Source organism: Triticum urartu, chromosome 3A, assembly GCF_056163025.1.
Source record: "Triticum urartu cultivar PI428250 chromosome 3A, HENAU_Tu73, whole genome shotgun sequence".
Classification (NCBI taxonomy): domain Eukaryota; kingdom Viridiplantae; phylum Streptophyta; class Magnoliopsida; order Poales; family Poaceae; genus Triticum; species Triticum urartu.
Genome location: NC_141875.1, coordinates 130870621 through 130895012, shown reverse-complemented (window position 1 = coordinate 130895012; position 24392 = coordinate 130870621). Strand labels below are relative to the sequence as shown.

The window sequence follows — 24392 nt, the reverse complement described above, 5'->3', positions numbered from 1 at the left end:
AACTAGCATACTAAATCAACTAAATCAAAATGTTCTATAAATCAACTAAATCAACTAGACTACTAAATCAACTAAATCAAAATGTTATAAATCAACTAAATCAACTAACCTACTAAATCAACTAAATCATATCAACTAAATCAAAATGTTGCATATGAACTAGCCTACTAAATCAAAATGTAGCAGGGAGGAGGGGTTGCGGATGGAGGAGGGAGGAGGGAGGAGGGAGAAGGAGGGGCGACTGGAGGAGGGAGGAGAGAGTAGGACGGAGGAGGAAGGCGAAGCGAGGAGGGGCCGGCCGGCGGCGAGTGGAGGGAGGACGGAGGAGGAGGGCGATACCGAATCCAGCGAGGAGGAGGGGTAGGCGCCGGTGGCCGTGATACGTCTCCAACGTATCTATAATTTTTTATTGTTCCATGCTATTATATTATCAATCTTGTATGTTTTATATGCTATTTTATATGTTTTTTGGGACTAACCTATTAACCTAGGGCCCAATGCCAGTTTATGTTTTTCCTTGTTTTTGAGTATCGCAGAAAAGGAAAACCAAACGGAGTCCAATTGACCTGAAATTTCACGGAGATCGTTTTTGGACCAGAAGAAGCTCACAGAGCACCGAAGATGGGCCAGAAGAGTTCCGAGGCACCCACGAGGGTGGGGGGCGCGCCCTCTACCTCGTGGCCGCCTTGGAGACCCCCCTGACTTGTTCCCGACGCCAAAACCTCTTATATATACAGAAACCCCCAGAACATAACCTAGATCGTGAGTTCCGCCGCCGCAAGCCTTTGTAGCCACCGAAAACCAATCTAGACCCGTTCCGGCACCCTGCCGGAGGGGGGAATCCCTCTCCGGTGGCCATCTTCATCATCCCGGCGCTCTCCATGACGAGGAGGGAGTAGTTCACCCTCGAGGCTGAGGGTATGTACCAGTAGCTATGTGTTTGATCTCTCTCTCTCTCTCGTGTTCTTGATTCAGCACGATCTTGATGTATCGCGAGCTTTGCTATTATAGTTGGATCTTATGATGTTTCTCCCCCTCTACTCTCTTGTAATGGATTGAGTTTTCCCTTTGAAGTTATCTTATCGGATTGAGTCTTTAAGGATTTGAGAACACTTGATGTATGTCTTGCATGTGCTTATCTGTGGTGACAATGGGATATTCACGTGATCTACTTGATGTATGTTTTGGTGATCAACTTGCGGGTTTCATAACATTGTGAACTTATGCATAGGGGTTGGCACACGTTTTCATCTTGACTCTCCGGTAGAAACTTTGGGGCACTCTTTGAAGTACTTTGTGTTGGTTTGAATAGATGAATTTGAGATTGTGTGATGCATATCGTATAATCATACCCACGGATACTTGAGGTGACATTGGAGTATCTAGGTGACATTAGGGTTTTGGTTGATATGCGTCTTAAGCTTTTATTCTAGTACGAACTCTTGAATAGATCGATCAGAAAGAATAACTTTGAGGTGATTTCGTACCCTACAATAATCTCTTCGTTTGTTCTTCGCTATTAGTGACTTTGGAGTGACTCTTTGTTGCATGTTGAGGGATAGTTATATGATCTAATTATGTTATTATTGTTGAGAGAACTTGCACTAGTGAAAGTATGAACCCTAGGCCTTATTTCGACACATTGCAATATCATTTGTGCTCACTTTTATCATTAGTTACCTTGCTGTTTTTATATTTTCAGATTACAAAAACCTATATCTATCATCCATATTGCACTTGTATCACCATGTCTTCATCGAACTAGTGCACCTATACAATTTACCATTGTATTGGGTGTGTTGGGGACACAAGAGACTCTTTGTTATTTGGTTGCAGGGTTATTTGACAGAGACCATCTTTAACCTACGCTTCCCACGGATTGATAAACCTTAGGTTATCCACTTGAGGGAAATTTGCTACTGTCCTAGAAACCTCTGCATTTGGAGGCCCAACAACGTCTACAAGAAACCTTTGCTTTTTCATTCGATTGAGATATTCAATTATGAATTTGGTTCATGATTTTGACAAAGTCAATAACTTTTTAAATTTAATCGGCAGCAATCGGCCTATAAAAACGCATGCATCATCTCACGACCTAGAAAAAAAATATCTCCAATATATGATATGTAGCATCAATAGAGTATACGCATCCACAGATGTAGAAAATTCCTCACATAAGTATGTGTTCTTTAGCAGATAATATAGAATCACACCGCAAAAGGCCCACCAAAAGACTATTGTAAAATAAAAAGAATATACACTCCTCATCTCCCACACTCGTCAAACCAAATACTCGTTCTAAAATATAAGGTGCATCTGGTTTATTGTAAATCAAATTTGTTTAAGTTGACAAAGGCCAGGGCCAAAAATATCGACATCGACAATACTAAAAATACAATATTAAAATTTATTCCATGGTGAATCTAATGATAGCAATTTGATATTATGAATATGGACATATTTCTCTACAAATTTGGTCAAACTTATTGAGATTTGACATTTCTAAATACTTATATTCTACATCTTATATATTTTGACGCAAACAGAGTACTCCCTCCATCCATATATATAGGGTCTAATGAATTTTTCGAGACTGCCTTTGACTATTGATAAGATTAATAGTATATTAGTTGTATAATGTGAAATTTTTATCATTGGAAGCTACTTTCATGTACGAATTTGACGGTATGCTTCGTGTAACTTGTGTGTCTTATATTATTACTCTAATATGTAGTTAAAGTTAGCCTTGAAAAACACATTAGGCCCTGTATATATGGATAGGGGGAGTAACTTTTTTATGAAAATTTAACAACAGCAACGGAGGCGGCAAAAGCGCGTCAACCTGCAGTTCTACTCGAGAAAAGTCCATTTTAAACCTTTAGCTTGTAAAGCTTAGTTAAATCAAACCCCCTAACTCTGAATCCCTGTCGTTGGCATCCTGAACTTATCAAGCCCAGTCTAAATCGAACCCTGGAGCTGTTTTGATCCCGGGATTTCATCTCTCGGATCACTTTTGATGGGCCGGCCAGCCTGCAAAATAGCCATTTTTTTACGAATCTGAAAATATGTGCATGATATTGAAAAATGTTCAGAAATTAAAAAAATCTTAAATACGAAAAAAGTTCAGGATATCATTTTTTTCGCAAATCTGGAAATAAATTCGGAAATAAAAAATATTCTCAAAATTGGAAAATCTTTTGCAGTTTGGAAAAATGTTCGCAAATTTGAAAAGGTTTCTTGCATTTGAATTTTTTTGTGAACTCCAAAAGTGTTTTAAAATTAAAATCTGTTCATGGATTTGAAAAAAGATCAAGAACTCAAAAAAATAAAAAAATAGTCCTGAACTCGAAAAATGTTCACAAATTTATAAAGTGTTCATGAATTTGAAAAAATGTTCATGAGTTTGAAAATCTATTGCAAATTTGAATAAATATCCACAAACTAGAAACATGTTTGCAAAGACAAAAAATACTTTTGAGTTTGAATTAGTTTTCATGATTTTAAAAAAACATTCACGAGTTTGAAAGACGTTCACGAATTTTTTTAAAAATATGAAGTTGAAAAATGTTCAACATATATTTAAGAGAATTGACCCTGTATTGTAAAATGCTCATTGTATATTCAAATACATCAAAGTAGTAACATTATGTTTAAAAAAATCTGGGAAATTAAAAAATAAATAAATAAGTAAATATATAAATGCCTAAGGAAATTGTAAATTAAAAATAAACAAAAAGGGATATAAAATGGTAATAGAAATTATAGAAATGGAAAATCAAAAGAGAAAAACAAGTCACTCGGCATGAGTACGAAAAAAAAAGAATTGCGGAAACCAGCTTAAGTTCGCTATGCAAGTTGGCATGAATACAAAAGAAAATCAGTTACTAGGCGGCCCGCACGAGACTAGAGGTGGAAAATAAATATGACAAGTGGGTCAAGTCAGTCGGTACAAGTAGCAAATTATCCCATTTTGGGATATATATTTTTTATGTGAAAAACAACTCCAGAGTTTGATTTAGACCAGCATTGATAAGTTTATGGTGCCAACAACCGGGATTCCGAGTTGAGGGTTCAATTTAGCTAAGCACTACAAGTTCAAGGTTTAAAATAGATTTTTTTTCTGTTTTAATCTACACCTGCCGAATTGTGAGCGATCGCCCCGGCGTAGTGGCCGCAGATGCAGTCGCTGGGCCCACGTTAATTTCATCTTGATACTCAGAACTATCTCGTATTGGGCGCGTGACGTGCTATGGGTCTATGGCCCTGTTTGGATACTCTAACACAGTTAGAGTTAGAGTTATTTTCTAACCCACTCTAACCCAAATAAGTATCTCTCCACCGGGATAGTTGGGTTAGATGAAACTAACCCACTTTAACTCTTCATGTTTGGATACTTTTGAGTTATTTGAGCCTCCAATTAACCTAAACTAGTTCTAACCCCATGATCCAAACAAGACCTATATATAGCCACCATGATGATGGCCCTGCGAAAACTAGATTAAAAAAACTAGCTAGCTAGAAATCGAACCGATCGATGTCTTCGCCGGCTGCTCTGTCCGCAGATGAGATACCCATGGGTCTGGTGCGCCTCGGAAGGCAACGCCTGCAGTTCGACAACCACTTCTCCGTGACGTGCCGCCGGGACCGCTTCTGCCTGCGCTGCGTCGTGGCTTTCTGCTCCCACTGCTGCGGCAATCACCACTTCCACCCGGAGTGGCCGGACCTCCGGGTCCTCCCCATCGACCTTGACACCGAAGGCCGGCCCATATTCCCAACCCGGACGGCGGCGGCACCGGACGGGCACCCGATCCCGCCGGACATAGCCAAGTTCACGAGGGCGCAGGATTACACCTCGCCGTTGCTAAGGGACGCCTTCTGCATTCACTGTGCCAAGTCCTTCCGCGCCGACGTCTGCGCCCACCACGGCGACCACGCGCGCCTCCGGGACTGCGTGCTCCACATCGAGAAGCGCGGCTGGAGGACCTGCGTCAGGTGCGTCGGCGACGAGTGGTGGGTGCCGCACATCGGCTTAGCGCTCGGAGATCCGGTGCTCGTGGACGAGCAGGGGCGGTACGAGTTTCTCCCCGTGCTGACACGGGTGCGGCGTCCGTGCGTGGAGTGTGGCATCGGCGCCCATCGGATTCCACGGGAGTTCTTCCCGTTCTGCTCCGAGGCTTGCACCCGCAAACACATTCGCCGCATCGAAGAACGCCGGGAGGCCAGGCTCGCTGCTCGGCGCTTGGCCACCGTCAGGCCAGAGGAGTAGGTTTAATCGTTTCTACTACCTGTATCCAGGTTTATAAGTCACACATGAGTTTTAATATCTTTAATTTGACTAGCGACAAATGTTATAAAGTTAGTTGGTAGTCAAAATGAAATTTCCAAACATACTTCCGCCTAGATACGAGCGCCGGGACAAGAACCACAAAAAAGGCCACGCTCTCCCCTGCGCCGCGCGCCGCTCCGGCCGCGGCGGCCACCAGATCCGGCCATTATGGCCGCCAGCTCTTCCACCGGAAACCCTGCCCGCCTCGGCCGGTGCTCCCCGCAGCCCGCTGGGGGCGCGCCTCGGACCGTTGGACCCTCGACCCCCCTCCTCCCCGTGGTCCGCAGCCTCGACGACTGCTGCGTCAGATCTGGCCTCGACGCCGTGAATGTTGCACCGGGACGGCCGCCCCAGGGCAGGTGCGTCGTTGGGACCGCCGGATCCTTGCGGTTCCCCTTGCGAGGGGGGGGGGGTGCGCCTTAAATCCCTGGTTGTCCGCCCCGACTCCCCTGCCCCCGTTTCCTCTTCGGGACAGGCAGGCGCGACGGGCGATGGATGGACGGAGGTCCGCTCCCGGAAGAAAGGGAGGCCCCGCTCACGCTCGTCGGATCAAAGGAAGCGCCCTCTGCGGCAGCGCTCGGACCGCCGCGGCTCATCCAATACGGGCGGAGGCAGGGAGGCCTTCTTAAGCCGTTTCAAAGGCAAATGCTTCCGCTGCCTCAGTGAGCTCCACCGCCGGGTAGATTGTCGTGATCCCCTCCGCTGCATCATCTGCAAGCGCGCTGGGCATTACGGCAAGGAGTGCCCGCAGAACCCTCGGAACAGAGGGCCCGGGGGTCCTGCTCGAGATCGCTTGAAGCTGCCCGCTGCCGCGCGCGCCCCGGTCCAAGACCGCCTCGTCTTCCCGGCGGCGCCCCCCATCCCGACATGAACCGCCTGCTCTTGTGCGATCCGGCCAGGCGGCCGGGTGAGAGCCACCGGGTGATCGTGGCCACACCGGCGCTGGAGCTCGAGGAGCACGTTCTGCGCCAGCACGCCGTCACCCTCACCGCTGCCGATCGCTCGCACTCCACCACCCCAGCGACCGTCGGCAGGGTGATCTTCGAGCAGCTCTCCACCGGCCCGCATCAGCTGCGCGTCACGGCGCACCAGCCCGAAGCCTTCCTCGTCCACTTCGACCTCCCCGCGCACCGGGACAATGCCGTGCGGCGCGCCGTCATCAAGGTCGACGGCTGCAAGTACTTCATCAGGGCGTGGAATGAAGACGACCACACCGCAATCCTCAAGTTCAACCATCACGTGCGCGTGGTGATAGAAGACCTGCCGATGCAATTTTGGAACCTGCCGGGTGCCGAGGAGGCCCTCGGCGACATCGGCCGCGTCGACCGGCTGGACTCGCACACTCTCGAGAGGGGGCACACCAAAACCTTCGCGTGCTGGCTCTGGGTCTGGGATGTTGCCCACATCCCAACCAGGCGCGCCCTCTGGGTGCTCAAGCGCGGCGCCGGCCGCTCAGATGAGATCATCGGCATCGCCCCCGACGACCGCCGTGTTCCTCCGCCGCCTGGAGCACGCCGCTACGACATGCTGATCCACGTCGACCTGCTCGAGGACTGGTCGCCCCTTTCGCCGCGCTCCTCCCACTCGGGGCAGAGCGGCCTGCCTTCTTCGGATGACAGCGACGACCGCCCACTCTCCCGCGTCGAGCCGGGCACCTAGGTCGCCCATGTGGAGGACGGCCAGGGCCGGGCGCGCAGCTCCGCGCCGCGTGCCGGCCCGGCTGGCTGCGGCCCGATCCTGGGCGGCTCCGATCGAGACCGTAATGGTGATGGTGGGAGCGGAGGTTCGAGCTGGTCCTGGAGGGATTGGCTGCTCGGGCATGGCTGCCACGCCAGGAGCGGCGGCGATGGCGTCGTCAACAGCGTGCATCGCCAGCGCAGCCGCACCCCGGTCGGAAGCCGCCGCTCCGTGGGCCGCAAGGAGGAGGGTTCGAGCTTCAACACCAACACTCTGCGCGCCACGCCGCCCAAGCCGCTTCGACCGGTGCAGGCCGCGCCGGCTGAAGCGGACCCGGTCGCTCAATTCTTCTCCTTCTCCGACTCGGGGTGCGCCCTCTCGCCGCCCCCGCGCATGGACTGCATGCAGTTGGAGATGGAGAACGTGATGATCGAAGCCCTGCGCACCCCGCTTGCTTTCAAAGACGGTGGTCGCTCCCCTCCATCCCGCCTGAGTGTCAAGCCAGGGGAGCTCGAGAGCCCAGCGATGCTGCCGTGCCTGCTGCCCTGCGTCAGCTCCCCTGCAGCAGCCACGGTGGGCTTCCAGCTGGATGCGGTGACCCAGCAGGTGGGCGAGATGGTGATCGACAGCCGCAATGAGCAGGCGGCTCAGCTGTTCGAGGCGGTACCCGCACCCATTCTTCCGTGCCAGCCTCCACGCCCTCGCCACCCTGCTCCGCCAAAGTCTAGGGCTCTCTCGGCCCCCTCTCGCCAGAGCGCACGTCAGGCTGCGGCAGGCATCACCACCCCAGTGGCCCAGAGGGCGGTGCTGTGCCTCATCCAGGAGCTTGGCGAGCTTGGCCCAAAGGACAAGATGACATCAAAAGCGGCCGCCCAGATCATGAAGCGCTTCCAAGAGCCACTGTCGGAGGGCGACATCGCTGCCACTGCAAAGCTCACCAGCCTCGATCGAGGCGCTCTCAAGATCGCGTCAGGCATGGCAGGTCTGGCAGATGCTGAGGAGATTCTGCAAGTGTAGTAATGTTAGCATTATCAGATGTATCTAGGATCCGCCAGCGGCTGGTCTTCAACCGGCTTGAGCTAGGTTTAGTGTCAATGTTTAGTTCCTCGATGATGTGGTTAGCTGCGTGGCGACGGGGTTTTGGGCCTACTGGTGGCCGTCGCCGCCCCAGGCTGTATGTGATGGTGTTTTGTCCCTGCATTAGTAGTTTTTTCAGCTGGCGGAGCAACAACTGGTTTTTAGACGAATGGCAATACCATGAACTTCATGTCATGGAATGTTAGGGGACTAAACTGCCCTGTGAAGCGTACTGTGATCAACGGCGTGGCCACCGCGCATAGATTAGCAATGTTGTGTTTGCAGGAGACCAAGATAGAGGTGTGGTCGACGGCGATGGCCAGGGAGATCGGTGGCTCCTCGCTGCAAGGCTGCGTCGTCCTCCCAGCTGTAGGTACTAGAGGGGGTGCGGCCATTTTCTGGGACAAAACGGTAGTCGACGTAGTTTCTCATAGCATAGGAAGGTTCTCCATTACGGCTAGGGTTCTTGAGCTCCACTCCGGGCTGCGCTTCTGGATCACCATGGTGTATGGGTCAACAGATGACGCCCAGAAAGATAGCTTCCTGGCTGAAATCGCTGCGACAGCTCCATCTACGGCAGAGCCATGGATGATCAATGGCGATTTTAACATGATCTACCAGGCTGCTGACAAGAACAATGCCAATATAAACAGAAGAATGATTGGAAAGTTTAGGAGGGCCATTGATCAAGCTGGACTGAGGGAGATAAAATGCAAAAACCGACGTTTCACTTGGAGCAACGAAAGAGAAGTGCCAAAGCTTTGCAGCATCGACAAAGTGTTCTGCAATGAGCACTGGGAAGTACTGCACCCTGATCACATCCTAGTGGCTGCCTCTACATCTTTTTCGGATCATTGCCCGCTGTACCTGATAGCCGCAAGCAAGCCATGCAGACAGGCACATTTCAGGTTTGAGAGTTTCTGGCCACGCTTCCACCGCTTCACAGAAACTGTTCTGCGAGCGTGGCAATGGCCAGTGCACCATGACTGCCCTTTTGTCAGGGTGAAGAAGAAGCTTGAGAGGACGGCAGCGGACCTGAAGATATGGAGCAAAACCACTTTTGGGAGGGCAACCATGCAGTTTCACATAGCAAATGAAGTCATCCGTTTGCTTGATCTAGCCCAGGAGAGCAGAAGACTGTCGGCAGCCGAGATCAACCTCAGAAAGCAGCTGAAGCTCAAGGTCCTAGGGTTGGCAGCCATTGAGAGAGCACGGAGGAGGCAAGCTTCAAGGATCACATGGCTGCGGGTTGGTGATGCGAGCACTAAGTTTTTCCACGCTAAAATGAGAGCAAGAAGCAGAAAAAACTACATTCATTCTCTTGCAAGCGGCAGCACAGTGGCTTACGAACATGAGGAAAAAGAAAAAAAATGATTCATGATCACTTCCAAAGCAGTCTGGGCAAACAGGAATCACGCCAAGCAACCCTAAACTGGGACAGGATAAACGTCCCGAGGATCGACCCGCAGGGTTTGGACGCTCCCTTCTCGCACGTAGAAGTTTGGGCAGCGATAGTCGACTCCCTAGCGGATAAAGCCCCGGGTCCGGACGGTTTCAATGGCCATTTTTTTAGATCTTGTTGGCATATAATCAAAGAGGACATCATGGCTGTTTTTCAAAAATTCTATCACCTCTCAGGGCAAAACTTTGCAAGCCTCAACACTGCCCTCATTGTGCTCCTGCCCAAGAAAAACGGAGCTTCTGAAGTGGGACATTTTCGGCCGATCAGCCTCATACACTCAATCGCAAAACTAATCTCGAAGGTGCTCTCGACTAGGCTGTCCGGGGCCCTCAGTGCGATCATCTCCCCGGCACAGGCGGCATTTCAAAAAGGAAAGTGCATCCACGACAGCTTCCAATACGTTCAAAGTTCAGTAAGGATGCTGCACCGCATGAACAAGAAGGCTCTGTTTTTCAAACTGGACATAGCAAAGGCCTTCGATTCAGTCTCCTGGGAGTACATGTTCGAGTTGATGGAGCGGATGGGCTTCCCACCAAGATGGCGTGACTGGATCGCGCTGCTGCTATCTACGACATCGTCATCATGCATGCTCAACGGAGTCCCTGGACCGCAGATCTCCCACAGGTGCGGTTTCAGACAAGGCGATCCCCTCTCTCCGCTGCTCTTCATCATGGCAATCGACCCGTTGCACCACCTGCTCGCAGCCGCTGCAGCGGAGGGAGCAATGGCTCCGCTGCCAGGTCGGGGGATCAGCATGAGAGCCAGCCTATACGCGGATGATGCGGTGATCTTTGCAAATCCAGAGAAGGAAGAAGTGGAAATGCTGCTTTTTCTACTAAAAAAATTTGGCGACTGCACGGGGCTCAAACTGAACTAGGCTAAGTCTTTGGTGATTCCAATAAACTGCAATGACATTCAGCTGTCTGAGGTGCTTGCTAGTTTCGGAGGACAGCAAACCTCTTTTCCAACCACCTATCTTGGACTGCCCATTTCCACGAGAAAATTAAGGCTGGTGCACTTCCAATTCATAACCGACCGAATTCGATCTAGGCTGGCGGGATGGAAGGGCCGGCTCATGAGCATGGCTGGCAGGCGAGTCCTCGTGCGTGCGGTGCTAACTGCGCTGCCAGTGTTTGCCATGACCGTCCTCAAGGTCCCAAAGAAAATCCTAAGAGAAGTGGACAAGGCTCGCAGGCAGTTCCTCTGGGCGCAGGACGAGAAAATCACCGGGGCCAAATGCAAGGTGGCTTGGGATAAGGTATGCCGGCCGGTGGACAAGGGAGGGCTTGGCATCCTGGATCGCCACCGTTTCGGCGCGGCCCTGCGGATGCGATGGCTTTGGCTTTCATGGCAGCAACAGCATAGCCCCTGGATGAGCTTTCCCGTCCCATGCGATCACGACGATCGTGTGCTCTTTGCATCGGCCACCTAAGTGCAGCTGGGAAACGGAAGAACAACCACTTTTTGGACAAGCTCTTGGTTGGGATCAATGCCTCTATGCCAAGAGTTCCCAACTCTTTTCCAGCACTCGCGTGGCAAGGGCAGGACAGTTCAAGAGGCCCTGGCAAATGACAAATGAATTCAAGACCTGCAGCACGACAATAGGGCCGAAATGGTGGTTCAGTACCTGCAGCTCTGGAGAAAGCTTCGCAGGGCCAACGTCGCACTAACAACGAAGGAAGACTCGATCACCTGGGTGGCAGGTGGTGGAAACTTCTATACTGCCAGTGCTGCTTACAAACTGCAGACAGGCGATGCCCCTAATCCCGGAATCAAGGCAGAAATCTGGAAGGCTTGGGCCCCTGGAACCGTTAAGATGTTTGCATGGCTTCTCCTCCAAGACAGACTCTGGTGCAACGATCGCCTGCAGCAGCGCGGGTGGCCAAACGGTTACTTATGTGCTCTCTGTCTCAGAAATCTCGAATGTTCTATGCACCTATTCTGGGATTGCCCGCTCGCACGGTCGGTTTGGGAGGCGACATCCTCCTGGAATGGATGTGCAGCCCTGCAGCTTGCCAGAACAACGAGCCACTCATCACTGAGGCACTGGAAAAAAACAGTCCAACTAGCACCATCAAACTCCAGGAAAGGGCTCAAGACGATGATGATGCTGATAGCCTGGGAGATATGGAAGGAGAGAAATGCATGTGTTTTCAACAACAAACTCCCCCATGCTGAAGACGTGCTGCACTCCATCAGGAACACGATCGAGCTATGGAGAATGGCGGGAGCAACATGCCTAGAGCCCCCCTTTAGGGAATATGTAGCGAGAGATTAGGCCGAGGGCTAAGCCGGTCACCCTGTAGTTTTCATTTTCATTTCTCAAACTGCATCCATGATCGCTTGATCACCCCCTGTTCTCCTGCTGCTTTCTTCTAAATAAATGAAGCCAGAAACCCCGGATCTTTCAAAAAAAAAACATACTTCCTCCGTTTCTTTCTACTCTTTCAAGATTTATCTGGAGTCAAATTTCATAAGGCCCCGTGTCCTCCCGCGTCGCCTCCCCCGGCGGCGGCGGGGGAACCCTAGCCGCGCTGCTGCGGTCCCCCTTCCCACCCCGCCCCACCTCCTCGTCGCCATCGGAGGAGTGGCCGGCAAAGCCGCGCTGGCTCCCAAGACGGTGGCAGCGGGGCGCCTCGGCTAGCATGGCTTCGGGTCGTCCACCCCCTTTCCCATCGACTTCCGCCGCGCACCGGGTGCCGGCGTGTCTCCGGTGGCTCCACCCCCCTCCACGCGCGTGGCCATCGCCCGCCCCGTCCCACCGGGCTCCGGCTGCTCCTGGTCTTCGCCAACACGTCCTCCCCCCATCCATGCCAGATCCATGGTTACTAGTGACCAAGCCCTAACAAAACTAACTCGATTACATATGATAAATCTCATCCAATCCATCACCGTCCAGCAAAGCCTACGAAGAAATTACTCACTCCTTGCGGTGAGCATCATGGAATTGCTGAAGGAGGATGGTTGATGATGACGACTGTGTCGAATCCCCCTCTTCGGAGTCCAGAATGGACTCCAGATCAGCCCTCCCGATGAAGAACAAGAGGTGGCGGCGGCTCCGTATCATTAAACGCGATGATTCCTTCTCTCTGATTTTTTTCTTGGCAAATAGGTACTTATGGAGTTGGAGATAGGGTTGCGGGGCTGCCAGGGGCCCACAAGCCTGCCCGGCGCGCCCCCTAGACTTGTGGCACCCTGGGACCGCCCCCTCTGGTATTTCTCTTCGCCAGTATTTTTTATATATTCTGAAATAATTCACCGTAAATTTTCAGCTCAATCCGAGAATTTTTGTTTCCTCACAAAAACAACATCATGTCAATTCTACTGAAAACAACATCAGTCCGAGTTAGTTCCATTCAAATCATGCAAATTAGAGTCCAAAATAAGAGCAAAAGTGTTTAAAAAGTAGATAGGTTTAGGACGTATCACTTCTACCCACTTAATAACATAATCAACAACAACTAGAATATGTGTATACCCATTAGATGAAGGAGAAGGTCCTACATAATCAAATCCCCAAACATCAAATGGTTCAATGACAAGTGAATACTTCATAGTAACTTCCTGACCTCTACCAATATTACCAATTATTTGACATTCATCATAAGATAAGACAAACTTACGTGCATCCTCGAAAAGAGTAGGCCAATAAAAATCAGATTGTAGTACCTTATGTGCAGTTCTATCTCCAGCATGGTGTCCTCCGTATGCCTCAGAATGACACTTCCATAGAATTTGTTCCTGTTCAAGCTTAGGTACACAACATCTAATAATACCATCTACTCTTTTATAAATATATGAGTCGTCCCAAAAGTAATGTCTTAAATCAAAAAATAATTTTTTCTTTTGTTGGTATGTGAAATTAGGTGGTATATATATTTAGCAACAATGTAATTAGCATAATCTGCATACCAAGGAGTAATACGAGAAGCATTTATAACATTTAATTGTTCATCAGGAAGACTATCATCAATAGGCAGTGGGTCATCAAGAGCATTTTTCATTTGAGACAAAATTATCAGCTATGGGGTTCTCAGCTCCTTTCTATCAATAATATGCAAGTCAAATTATTGTAGCAACAAAACCCACCTAATTAACATAGGTTTAGCATTTTTCTTTTCCATAAGATATTTAATAGCAGCATGATCCATGTGAACAGTTGCTTTAGAATTAATGATGTATGATCTGAATTTATCACATGCAAACACAACTGCTAGAAATTCTTTTTCACTACTATCACAATTTATTTGAGCATTGTCTAGAGTTTTAATGGATGACATTTAATTTCTTATCGACTCTTTGTCATAAAACAACACCAACTGCATAATCACTAGCATCACGCATAATTTTAAAAGGTAGGTTCCAATCAGGTAGTTGAACCATGGGTGAAGAGATTAAGGCTTTCTTAAGTATTTCAAATGCTTCTACACAATCATCATCAAAAATAAATGTAACATATTTTTGCAAAAGATTATTAAGAGGTCTAGAAATCTTAGAGAAGTCTTTGATAAACCTCCTATAGAAACCAGCATGACCAGGGAAACTTCTTATACCTTTAATATATTTAGGACATGTCATTTTCTCAATTGCATCAATGTTAGCTTTATCTACTTCAATACCTCGTTCAGAAATTTTATGCCCAAGTACTATACCTTCATTCACCATAAAGTGGCACTTCTCCCAATTCAAGATAAGATTAGTTTCTTTACATCTCTGCAAAACTCGATCAAGGTTGCTTAAACGATCATCAAAAGAAGTGTCGTAAACGAAAAAATCATCCATGAAAACCTCAACAATATTTTCACAAAAGTCAGAGAATATAGCAGTCATACATCTTTGAAATGTAGCAGGTGCATTGCATAAACCAAAAGGCACACGTCTATAAGCATAAGTTCCAAAAGGGCAAGTAAAAGTAGTTTTCTCTTGATCTTCTTTTGACACGGGTATTTGAGAGAGACCAGAATATCCATCAAGGAAACAAAAGTGTGTCTGCTTACACAATATTTCTAACATTTGATCAATAAAAGGCAAGGGTAATGATCTTTTCTAGTAGCTTTATTTAATTTCCTGAAATCAATTACCATCCTATAACCAGTTACAATTCGTTGTGGGATGAGTTCATTTTTGTCATTACGAACAACAGTTATAGCTCCATTCTTAGGAGCACAATGAATATGAATTACCCATCTACTATCACCTCTGGGATAAATTATACCTGCTTCCAGAAGTTTTAACATTTCAGTTCTTACTAGATCCTTCATCTTAGGATTCAACCGTCGTTAATGATTGATGTCGCTTGAAGCTACGTCGGTATTTCCCCAAAGAGGAAGGGATGATGCAGCACAACGGCGGTAGTTATTTCCCTCAGATATGAAACCAAGGTTATCGAACTAGTAGGAGAACCAAGCAACACAACGTAAACAGCCCCTGCACACAAATAATAACACCTCGCAACCCGACGTGTTAAAGGGATTGTCAATCCCTTTTGGGGTACGGTGCCAGAAATTGCGTGTCGATGGGAGAAAGTTGTAATAAATTGGATAAATAGATCGCAAATAAAATAAAGTGCAGCAAAGTATTTTTGTATTTTTGGTTTAATAGATCTGAATAAAAAGTGCAAATAAAATAGATCGCAAAGCAAATTTATGAGAAAGAAGACCCGGGGGACGTAGATTTCACTAGTGGCTTCTCTTGAGAAAGATAGCAAACGGTGGGTAAACAAATTACTGTTGGGCAATTAATAGAACCTCGAATAATTATGACGATATCCAGGCAATGATCATTACATAGGCATCACGTCCAAGATTAGTAGACCGACTCCTGCCTGCATCTACTACTATTACTCCACACATCGACCGCTATCCAGCATGCATCTAGTGTATTAAGTTCATGGAAAAATGGAGTAATGCAATAAGAACGATGACATGATGTAAACAAGATCTATCTACGTAGAGATAGACCCCATCGTTTTATCCTTAGTAGCAATAATACATACGTGTCATTTCCCTTTCTGTCACTGGGATCAAGCACCGTAAGATCGAACCCACTACCGGGCACCTCTTCCCATTGCAAGATAAATAGATCAAGTTGGCCAAACAAAACCCAAATATCGGAGAAGAAATACGAGGCTATAAGAGATCAAAGAAACTCAAATAACTTTCATGGATATAAAAAGATATGACTGATCATAAACTCAAAGTTCATCAGATCTCAACAAACACCACAAAAAGAGTTACATCATATGGATCTCCAGGAGATCATTGTATTGAGAATTCAGCGAGAGAGAGGAAGCCATCTAGCTACTAACTACGGACCCGAGGGTTTACAAAGAACTACTCATGCATTATCGGAGAGGCACCAATGGAGGTGGTGAACCCCATCCGAGATGGTGTCTAGATTGGATCTGGTGGTTCTGGACTCTGCGGCGGCTGGATGAATATTTTGTCGACTCCCCTAGGGCTCTGGGATTTTTGGGGTATTTATAGAGAAAAGAGGCGGTCCGGGGGCACCCGAGGTGGGCACAACCCACCAGGGCGCGCCTGGGCCTCCCGGCGCACCCTGGTGGGTTGTCCCCTCCTCAGGACTCCCCCTAGGTGCAACCATGGCCCAATATCTTCCTTCTGGTCCATAAAAAATCTCCATGAAGTTTCATGACATTTGGACTCCGTTTGATATCGATTTCCCGCGATGTAAAAACATACAAAAAACAACAACTGGCACTTGGCACTATGTCAATAGGTTAGTACCAAAAATGATATAAAATGACTATAAAATGATTATAAAACATCCAAGATTGATAATAAAACAACATGGAACAATCAAAAATTATAGATACGTTGGAGACGTATCAGCATCCCCAATCTTAACTCCTACTCGTCCTCGAGTAGGTAAGTGATAAAAACAGAATTTTTGATGTGGAGTGATGTTTATCATGTCATATCATATTATTTTATTTATAGCATGGACATTTGGACTTTTATGTGATTCAAAGCAATAGTCTAGTTTTGACATAATAATTTAGATACTCAAGCATATCAACAAGCAACCATGTCTTTCAAAATATGAATGCTAAAATAAGTTATCCCTAGCCCATCATGCTCAAACATTGATCCATTCATGAAACACACTCGCATATTAGCTACACCCAATACTCAAGTATGATCATATTGCCTCTTAGTTGGTGCTTTTATAAGAGAAGATGGAGACTCAAATTCAAAAAAAATTACATAAAGTAAAAGAAAGGCCCTTCGTAGAGGGAAGTAGGGATTTGTAGAGGTGCCAGAGCTCAAAGCAAAAAATAAGAGATAAAAACATTTTGGGAGGTGTATCCATCCCACCAACGAAAACCACTTAGAGTTCCGAACACTTTCCATGCTAGATATGCCATAGGCGGTTCCCAAATAGAAAATAAAGTTTATTCCTTTTTCCACCATACTTTCACTTTCCATGGCTAGCCGTATCAACGGTTGCCCTCCATACCAACACTTTCCAAGGAATTTATTATTTGACAACATAAAGTAAATTCATTTTGGAATTTTGGGATTGGGCATCCCTAAAACCTTTGCCTTACTCTCATGCAATGACAAGTGAATAAACACTCATCGTGAGAATAACACATCTAGTATGGAAAATATTAGCCACCCGTTACCGTTCCGCGAGCGAAACAAATACACAAAAGAGAAGTTTATTTTGAAAATTAGAGATGGCACATGCAAATTTGCTTAGAACGGCAAAAGAATACCGCATATAGGTAGATATAGTGGACTCATGTGGCAAAACTGGTTTAAAGGATTTTGGATGCACAAGTAGAGATCATACTTGGTGCAAAGTGAAGGCTAGCAAAAGATTGGGAAGGGACTAACCAAGAAACGGATAATATCATAAGCAAGCATTAAGCATAATTAACACCGAATAATGCACCACAAGTAGGATATAATTTCATTGCATGACTATTGACTTTTGTGCTTGCATAGGGAATCACAAACCTTAACACCAATATTCTTACTAAAGCATAATTACCCATAAACACAACTCACATATCACATCATCATATTTCAAAACTATTACTAAGAATCAAGTTTATTTTGTCCAATGATCTTCATGAATTTTTTTATTTTACTTTATCCTTCTTGGATATCTATCACTTTGGGACTAATTTTCATGTGTTGCTTTTCATAAGCTCAAACAAATATAAGTGAAGATCATGAGCATACAATTTTTTATTTCTCCAAAAATAATTTAAGTGAAGCAAGAGAGAATTTCTTTAAAATTTTACTAACTCTCAAATAAATCTAAGTGAAGCAAGAGAGTATTTCTTCAAAAATACTAAGCACACCATGCTCAAAAAGATATAAGTGAAGCACTAGAGCAAGTCCTAGCTCATAAAAGATTTAAGTGAAGTACAGAGAGCAATTCTAACAAGTCATGAAATAATTTTGACTCTCTCAAATAGGTGTGTACAACAAGGATTGATGACTTAAAACACAAAATAAAACAAGAAAAGACTCATATCATACAAGACGCTCCAAGCAAAACACATGAAGATCATTAGAAGAAAAATATAGCTTCGAGTAAAATACCGATGATCGTTAGAAGAAAGAGGGGATGCCACTCGGGGGCATCCCCAAGCTTAGTTGGTTGCTCATTTTTGGATAATAGCTTGGGATGTCGGGGCATCCCCAAGCTTAGGCTCTTCTATCCTTCCTTCATACATCATAAGATAACCCAAAACATGAAAACTTCAATCACACGAAACTCAACAAAACCTTCGTGAGATCCGTTAGTATAAGAAAGAAAACCACTACTATAAGTATTGTATCAAACCAATTCATATTTTGTTTTTGCATTATATCTACTGTATTCCAACTTTTCAATGGCAAAAAATCATCAAAGAAAACCATAGAGCCATCAAAATAAGCACACAACACAAAGAAAACAGAATCTGTCAAAACAGAATAGTCTGTAGCAATCTGACTATTTCGAATACTTCTGTAAATACAAAAATTCTGAAACATTAGGAAGACCAGATTAATTTGTATATTAATCTTCTTCAAAAATAATTGGCATTTTATCACGTTCTGGTGATTTTTAAAAATTGTTTTCGTGAGCCCATAAGTTTGTGTTTTTCAGCAAGATCAAACAACTATCACCCAAGAAGATCCTACAGGCTTTACTTGGCACAAACACTAATTAAAACACAAAAAACACAACCATAACAGCAGCATAATTGTGCAAACACTCAAGAACAGAAAGCAAAAAAGAAAAAATAAATTTTATTCATTGGGTTGCCTCCCAATAAGAGCTATAGTTTTACGCCCTTAGCTAGGCATAAAGCAAGGATCTAAGTTTTGTCATCTTTGGTTCGAGATCCATAAGATGCCCTCATGATTGATTCATAAGGTGGCCTGATTTTTGCTCTAGGAAAGTGTTCCATACCCTTCCTCAAAGGAAATTGGAACTTAATATTGCCTTCTTTTATATCAATCACGACACCAATAGTGCGTAAAAATGGTCTACCAAGAATAATTGGAGAAGGCGGATTGCAATCAATATCAAGAACAATAAAATATATGGCACATAATTCCTATTTGCAAGAATTAGAACATCATTAATTCTTCCCATAGGCTTTTTAATAGTAGAGTCCGCCAAGTGCAAATTCAAGGAACATTCTTCAAGATTAGTAAGACCAAGCACATCACATAAAGATTTTAGAATGGTAGAAACATTATACGTCTCCGTCGTGTCTACTTCTCCAAACACTTTTGCCCTTGTTTTGGACTCTAACTTGCATGATTTGAATGGAACTAACCCGGACTGATGCTATTTTCAGCAGAATTGCCATGGTGTTATTTATGTGCAGAAACAAAAGTTCTCGGATGACCTGAAACTTCATGGAGAATTATTTTGGAATATATAAAAAATACTGGAAGAAGAATCCACGTCAAGGGGGCCTCCACCTGTCCACGAGGGTGGGAGGTGCGCCCCCTGCCTCGTGGGCCCCCTGACGCTACACCGACCTCAACTCCAACTCCATATATTCGTGTTCGGGGAGAAAAAAAATTAGAGAGAAGGATTCATCACGTTTTACGATACGGAGCCGCCGCCAAGCCCTAAAACCTCTCAGGAGGGCTGATCTGGAGTCCGTTCGGGGCTCCGGAGAGGGGAATCCGTCACCATCGTCATCATCAACCATCCTCCATCACCAATTTCATGATGCTCACCGCCGTGCGTGAGTAATACCATCGTAGGCTTGCTGGATGGTGATGGGTTGGATGAGATTTATCATGTAATCGAGTTAGTTTGTTAGGGTTTGATCCCTAGTATCCATTACGTTCTGAGATTGATGTTGCTATGACTTTGCTGTGCTTAATTCTTGTCACTAGGGCCCGAGTGCCATGAACTCAGATCTGAACCCTTTATGTTTTCATCAATATATTTGTGTTCTTGATCCGATATTGCAAGTTATAGTCACCTACTATGTGTTATGATCCGGCAATCCCGAAGTGACAATAACCGGGACCACTCCTGATGATGACCGTAGTTTGAGGAGTTCATGTATTCACTATGTGTTAATGCTTTGGTCCGGTACTCTATTAAAAGGAGGCCTTAATATCCCTTAGTTTCCATTAGGACCTCGCTGCCACGGGAGGGTAGGACAAAAGATGTCATGCAAGTTCTTTTCCATAAGCATGTATGACTATATTCGGAATACATGCCTACATTACATTGATGAATTGGAGCTAGTTCCGTGTCACCCTATGTTATGATTGTTACATGATGAACCGCATCCGACATAATTCTCCATCACCGATCCAATGCCTACGAGTTTTTCCCATATTGTTCTTCGCTTATTTACTTTTCCGTTGCTACTGTTACAATCACTACAACACCCAAAAATATTACTTTTGCTACAGTTACTTTTGTTACCGTTACCACCACTATCATATTACTTTGCTAATAAATATTTTGCTGCAGATATTAAGTTATCCAGGTGTGGCTGAATTGAAAACTCAGTTGCTAATACTTGAGAATATTCTTTGGCTGCCCTTGTGTCGAATCAATAAATTTGGGTTGAATACTCTACCCTCGAAAACTGTTGCGATCCCCTATACTTGTGGGTTATGAAGACTATTTTCTGGCGCCGTTGCCGGGGAGCATAGCTCTATTCTTTGAATCACTTGGGATTTATATCCGCTGGTCACTATGAAGAACTTGAAAGACGAGAAGACAAAAATTTATCCCTCAACTACGAGGGGAGGTAAGGAACTGCCATCTAGCTCTGCACTTGATTCACCTTCTGTTTTGAGTAAGCTTGCGACACCTAAACCTGCTTCTGCTATTCATTCTCATATGTCGCATGTTATTGATGATGCTACTTCTGCTATGCATGATACTTATGATGAAACTACTTCTATGCTTGATACTACTGTGCCACTTGGTGAATTTCTTGATGAACAACTTGCTAGGGCTAGAGAGAATGAAAAATTGAAACTGATAATATTGATGAAAGTGATGATGAAGACTCTCCCCCTAATAAATATGAATTGCCTGTTGTTCCTGAGGGTTGTGTTATGGAGGAAGAAGCTACTAGAGCTATTCTTGCTTGCAATGATAGATATGATCTTAATAAGTTATTAGCTAAATGGAAGCAGCAATCTCTTAATGCTAGAATGAAACCTGACCCCACTTTTTCTACTTCACCTATCTATGTTACTGATAAGGATTATGAATTCTCTGTTGATCCTGATATAATTACTTTGGTTGAATCTGATCCTTTCCATGGCTATGAATCTGAAACTGTTGTGGCACATCTTACTAAATTAAATGATATAGCCACCCAGTTCACTAATGATGAGAGAACTCGCTACTTCTATATCCTTAAAATATTTCCGTTCTCATTAAAGGGTGATGCTAAGATATGGTTCAACTCTCTTGATCCTGGTTGTGTGCGTAGTCCCCAGGATATGATTTATTACTTCTCTGCTAAATATTTTCCCCCTCATAAGAAACAAGCTACTTTAAGGGAAATATATAATCTTGTGCAAATTGAAGAAGAGAGTCTCCCACAAGCTTGGGGGAGGCTTCTCCAATTACTTAATGCTTTGCCTGATCATCCTCTTAAGAAAAATGAAATACCCGATATCTTTTATAATGGACTAACGATGCTTCCAGAGATTACCTGGATAGTTGTGCTGGTTCTGTTTTCAGGGAAAGAACACCGGATGAAGCTGAAATTCTATTGAATAATATGTTGACCAATGAAAATAATTGGACACTTCCTGAGCCAATTCCTGAGCCTATTCCTAAACCAACTCCGAAAAAGAGGTGTTTTATTTCTCAATCCTGAAGATATGCAAGAGGCAAAGAAATCTATGAAGGAAAAAGGTATTAAAGCTGAAGATGTTAAGAACTTACCTCCTATTGAAGAAATACATGGTCTTAATTTACCACCTGTCGAAGAAATATATGATCTTAATCCATTACCTATTGAAGAAACTCATGGTCTTGATAACCCGACACAGGTAGTAAAGGTAAATTCTCTCTATAGATATGATAAAGCTGAAATCCCTCCTACTAAGTTTGCTAACCAATGTTTGGATGAGTTTGATAACTTTATGGTTAAGCAAGAAGATTTCAATGCATATTTTGGTAGGCAATTAAAACAAAGTGCTTATATGATTGAACACTCGGGTGATTATATGTCTAGAGTTAAAGGTGAACTTAAACTCATTAGTAAACATGCTTCTATGGGTACCACTCAAGTAGAACAAGTACTTAAAGCTCAAAATGATTTGCTCAATGAATTGAATAATAAGAATAATGACTATGCTGTTAGAGTGGCTACTAGAACTGGTAGAATGACTTAGGAACCTTTGTATCCTGAAGGCCACCCTAAGAGAATTGAGCAGGACTCTCAGAGAAATAATATAGATGCACCTAGTCCTTCTAAAAGGAAGAAAACGAAAAACGATGGGACTTTGCATGCTCATAGTGAGCCTATTGTTGAAACACCTGAGAATCCAAATGGTATTTCTATTTCTGATGCTGAAACACAATCTGTTAATGAACATGAACCTAGTGATAATGTTAATGATAATGTTCATGATGATGCTCAACCTAGTAATGATAATGATGTAGAAATTGAACCCGCTGTTGATCTTCATAACCCACAATCAAAGAATCAACATTATGATAAGAGAGACTTTGTTTCTAGGAAACATGGTAAAGAAAGAGAACCATGGGTTCAGAAACCCATGCCTTTTCCTCCCAAACCATCTAAGAAAAAGGATGATGAGGATTTTGAGCGCTTTGCTGAAATGATTAGACCTATCTTTTTGCGTATGCAATTAACTGATATGCTCAAAACGAATCCTTATGCTAAGTATATGAAAGAAATTGTTACTAATAAGAGAAAGATACCGGAAGCTGAAATTTCCACCATGCTTGCTAATTATACTTTTAAGGGTGGAATACCAAAGAAACTTGGAGATCCAGGAGTACCCAGTATACCATGCTCCATTAAAAGAAATTATGTTAGAACCGCTTTATGTGATCTTGGAGCCGGTGTTAGTGTTATGCCTCTCTCTTTATATCGTAGACTTGATTTGAATAAGTTGACACCTATTGAAATATCTTTGCAAATGGCTGATAAATCAACTGCTATACCTGTCAGTATTTGTGAGGATGTGCTTGTTGTGGTTGCAAACGTTACTATTTTAACGGACTTTGTTATACTTGATATTCCCGAGGACGATAGTATGTCTATTATTCTTGGAAGACCCTTTTTGAATACTGCATGGGCTGTTATTGATTGCAACAAAGGCAATGTCACTTTTCATGTTAATGGCAATGAGCATACAGTACACTGTCCAAGGAAACAACCTCAACTTCATAGTATCAATTCTATTGGAAAAATTCCATCGATTATTATTGGAGGTTTCGAATTTCCACTTCCTACTGTCAAAAAGAAATATGATATTCTTATTATTGGGGATGTGCATATCCCCGTTGAGGTAACATAATGTTATTCGAAATTTCTCCGGTTCCATGTTAGTCGGAATGAGTTTGTTAACAAGACTTGATCAACCTTGTTAGTGGATTCCTTTTGATGAGCATGAGATGGATGAAACTAGAAGGCACAACCTTCTGTACCCTCCTTTTACTTTCTGTTATTTAGTTGAAATAAATTAAAAATAGTATTTTTCTGTCTGTTTTCTGAATTATTCATGCAATATAAAAATACCCCGAAAATAAAAGTTCTCCAAATGCCCCGAAATTGAAATATGATTTTTTCTGGAATATTTGAGAATATCTGGCACTGAAAACACAACAGGGGGAGCAAGCGCCTGGCGTCTAGGGCGCGCCCACCCCTACAGGGCGCGCCCCCTGCCTCATGGGCCCACGGTGGCTCGCCTCCACTTATTCTTGCACCCATACACTTCTTCCTCCCAAAAAAATCACCATCCAGCTCAAGCACGAGTTCTAGCTCATTTTGCTGCGATTTTCGATCTCCTTGCTCAAAGCACCTCTCACAAAACTGCTTTGAGGGATTGTTCCTTGATATGTAACTCCTCCATTGGTCCAATTAGTTTTTGTTCTAGTGCTTTATTCATTGCAAATTTTTGCTGCCTAGGTGACCATGTTCTTGAGCTTGCATGTTAAATTTATATGGCTCCAAGTAGTTCTAGTGCATGATATAAGCTCTAGGCACTTGTAGGAGTAGTTGCTATCAATTTTGCTGAGCTTGGTTCACTTTTATTTGAAGTTACTAAAAATTTCAGAATTTTTTCAGAGAAAGAAATATGTTTAGGAAGATGTACCAAGGTGGCCCTTCAAGGAAGCAAGGACCCA

The 24392-nt window shown here is 44.6% G+C and overlaps 2 protein-coding genes and 1 pseudogene across 2 annotated transcripts; all 3 read left to right on the top strand.

Annotated features, from left to right (window-relative positions):
• Positions 1–6193: 6193 nt before the first annotated feature.
• Positions 6194–8020, top strand: LOC125547222 (uncharacterized; annotated as a pseudogene).
• A 240-nt stretch (positions 8021–8260) lies between these two features.
• LOC147978917 (uncharacterized) lies at positions 8261–9454 on the top strand. The gene has a single exon (XM_087514945.1). The coding sequence runs from the start codon at positions 8261–8263 to the stop codon at positions 9452–9454; it is 1194 nt and encodes a 397-aa protein (XP_087371071.1).
• Positions 9455–9960: 506 nt separating this feature from the next.
• On the top strand, positions 9961–10419 carry LOC147978916 (secreted RxLR effector protein 78-like). The gene has a single exon (XM_087514944.1). It carries the CDS (start codon positions 9961–9963, stop codon positions 10417–10419), a length of 459 nt encoding a protein of 152 aa, XP_087371070.1.
• Positions 10420–24392: the final 13973 nt, after the last annotated feature.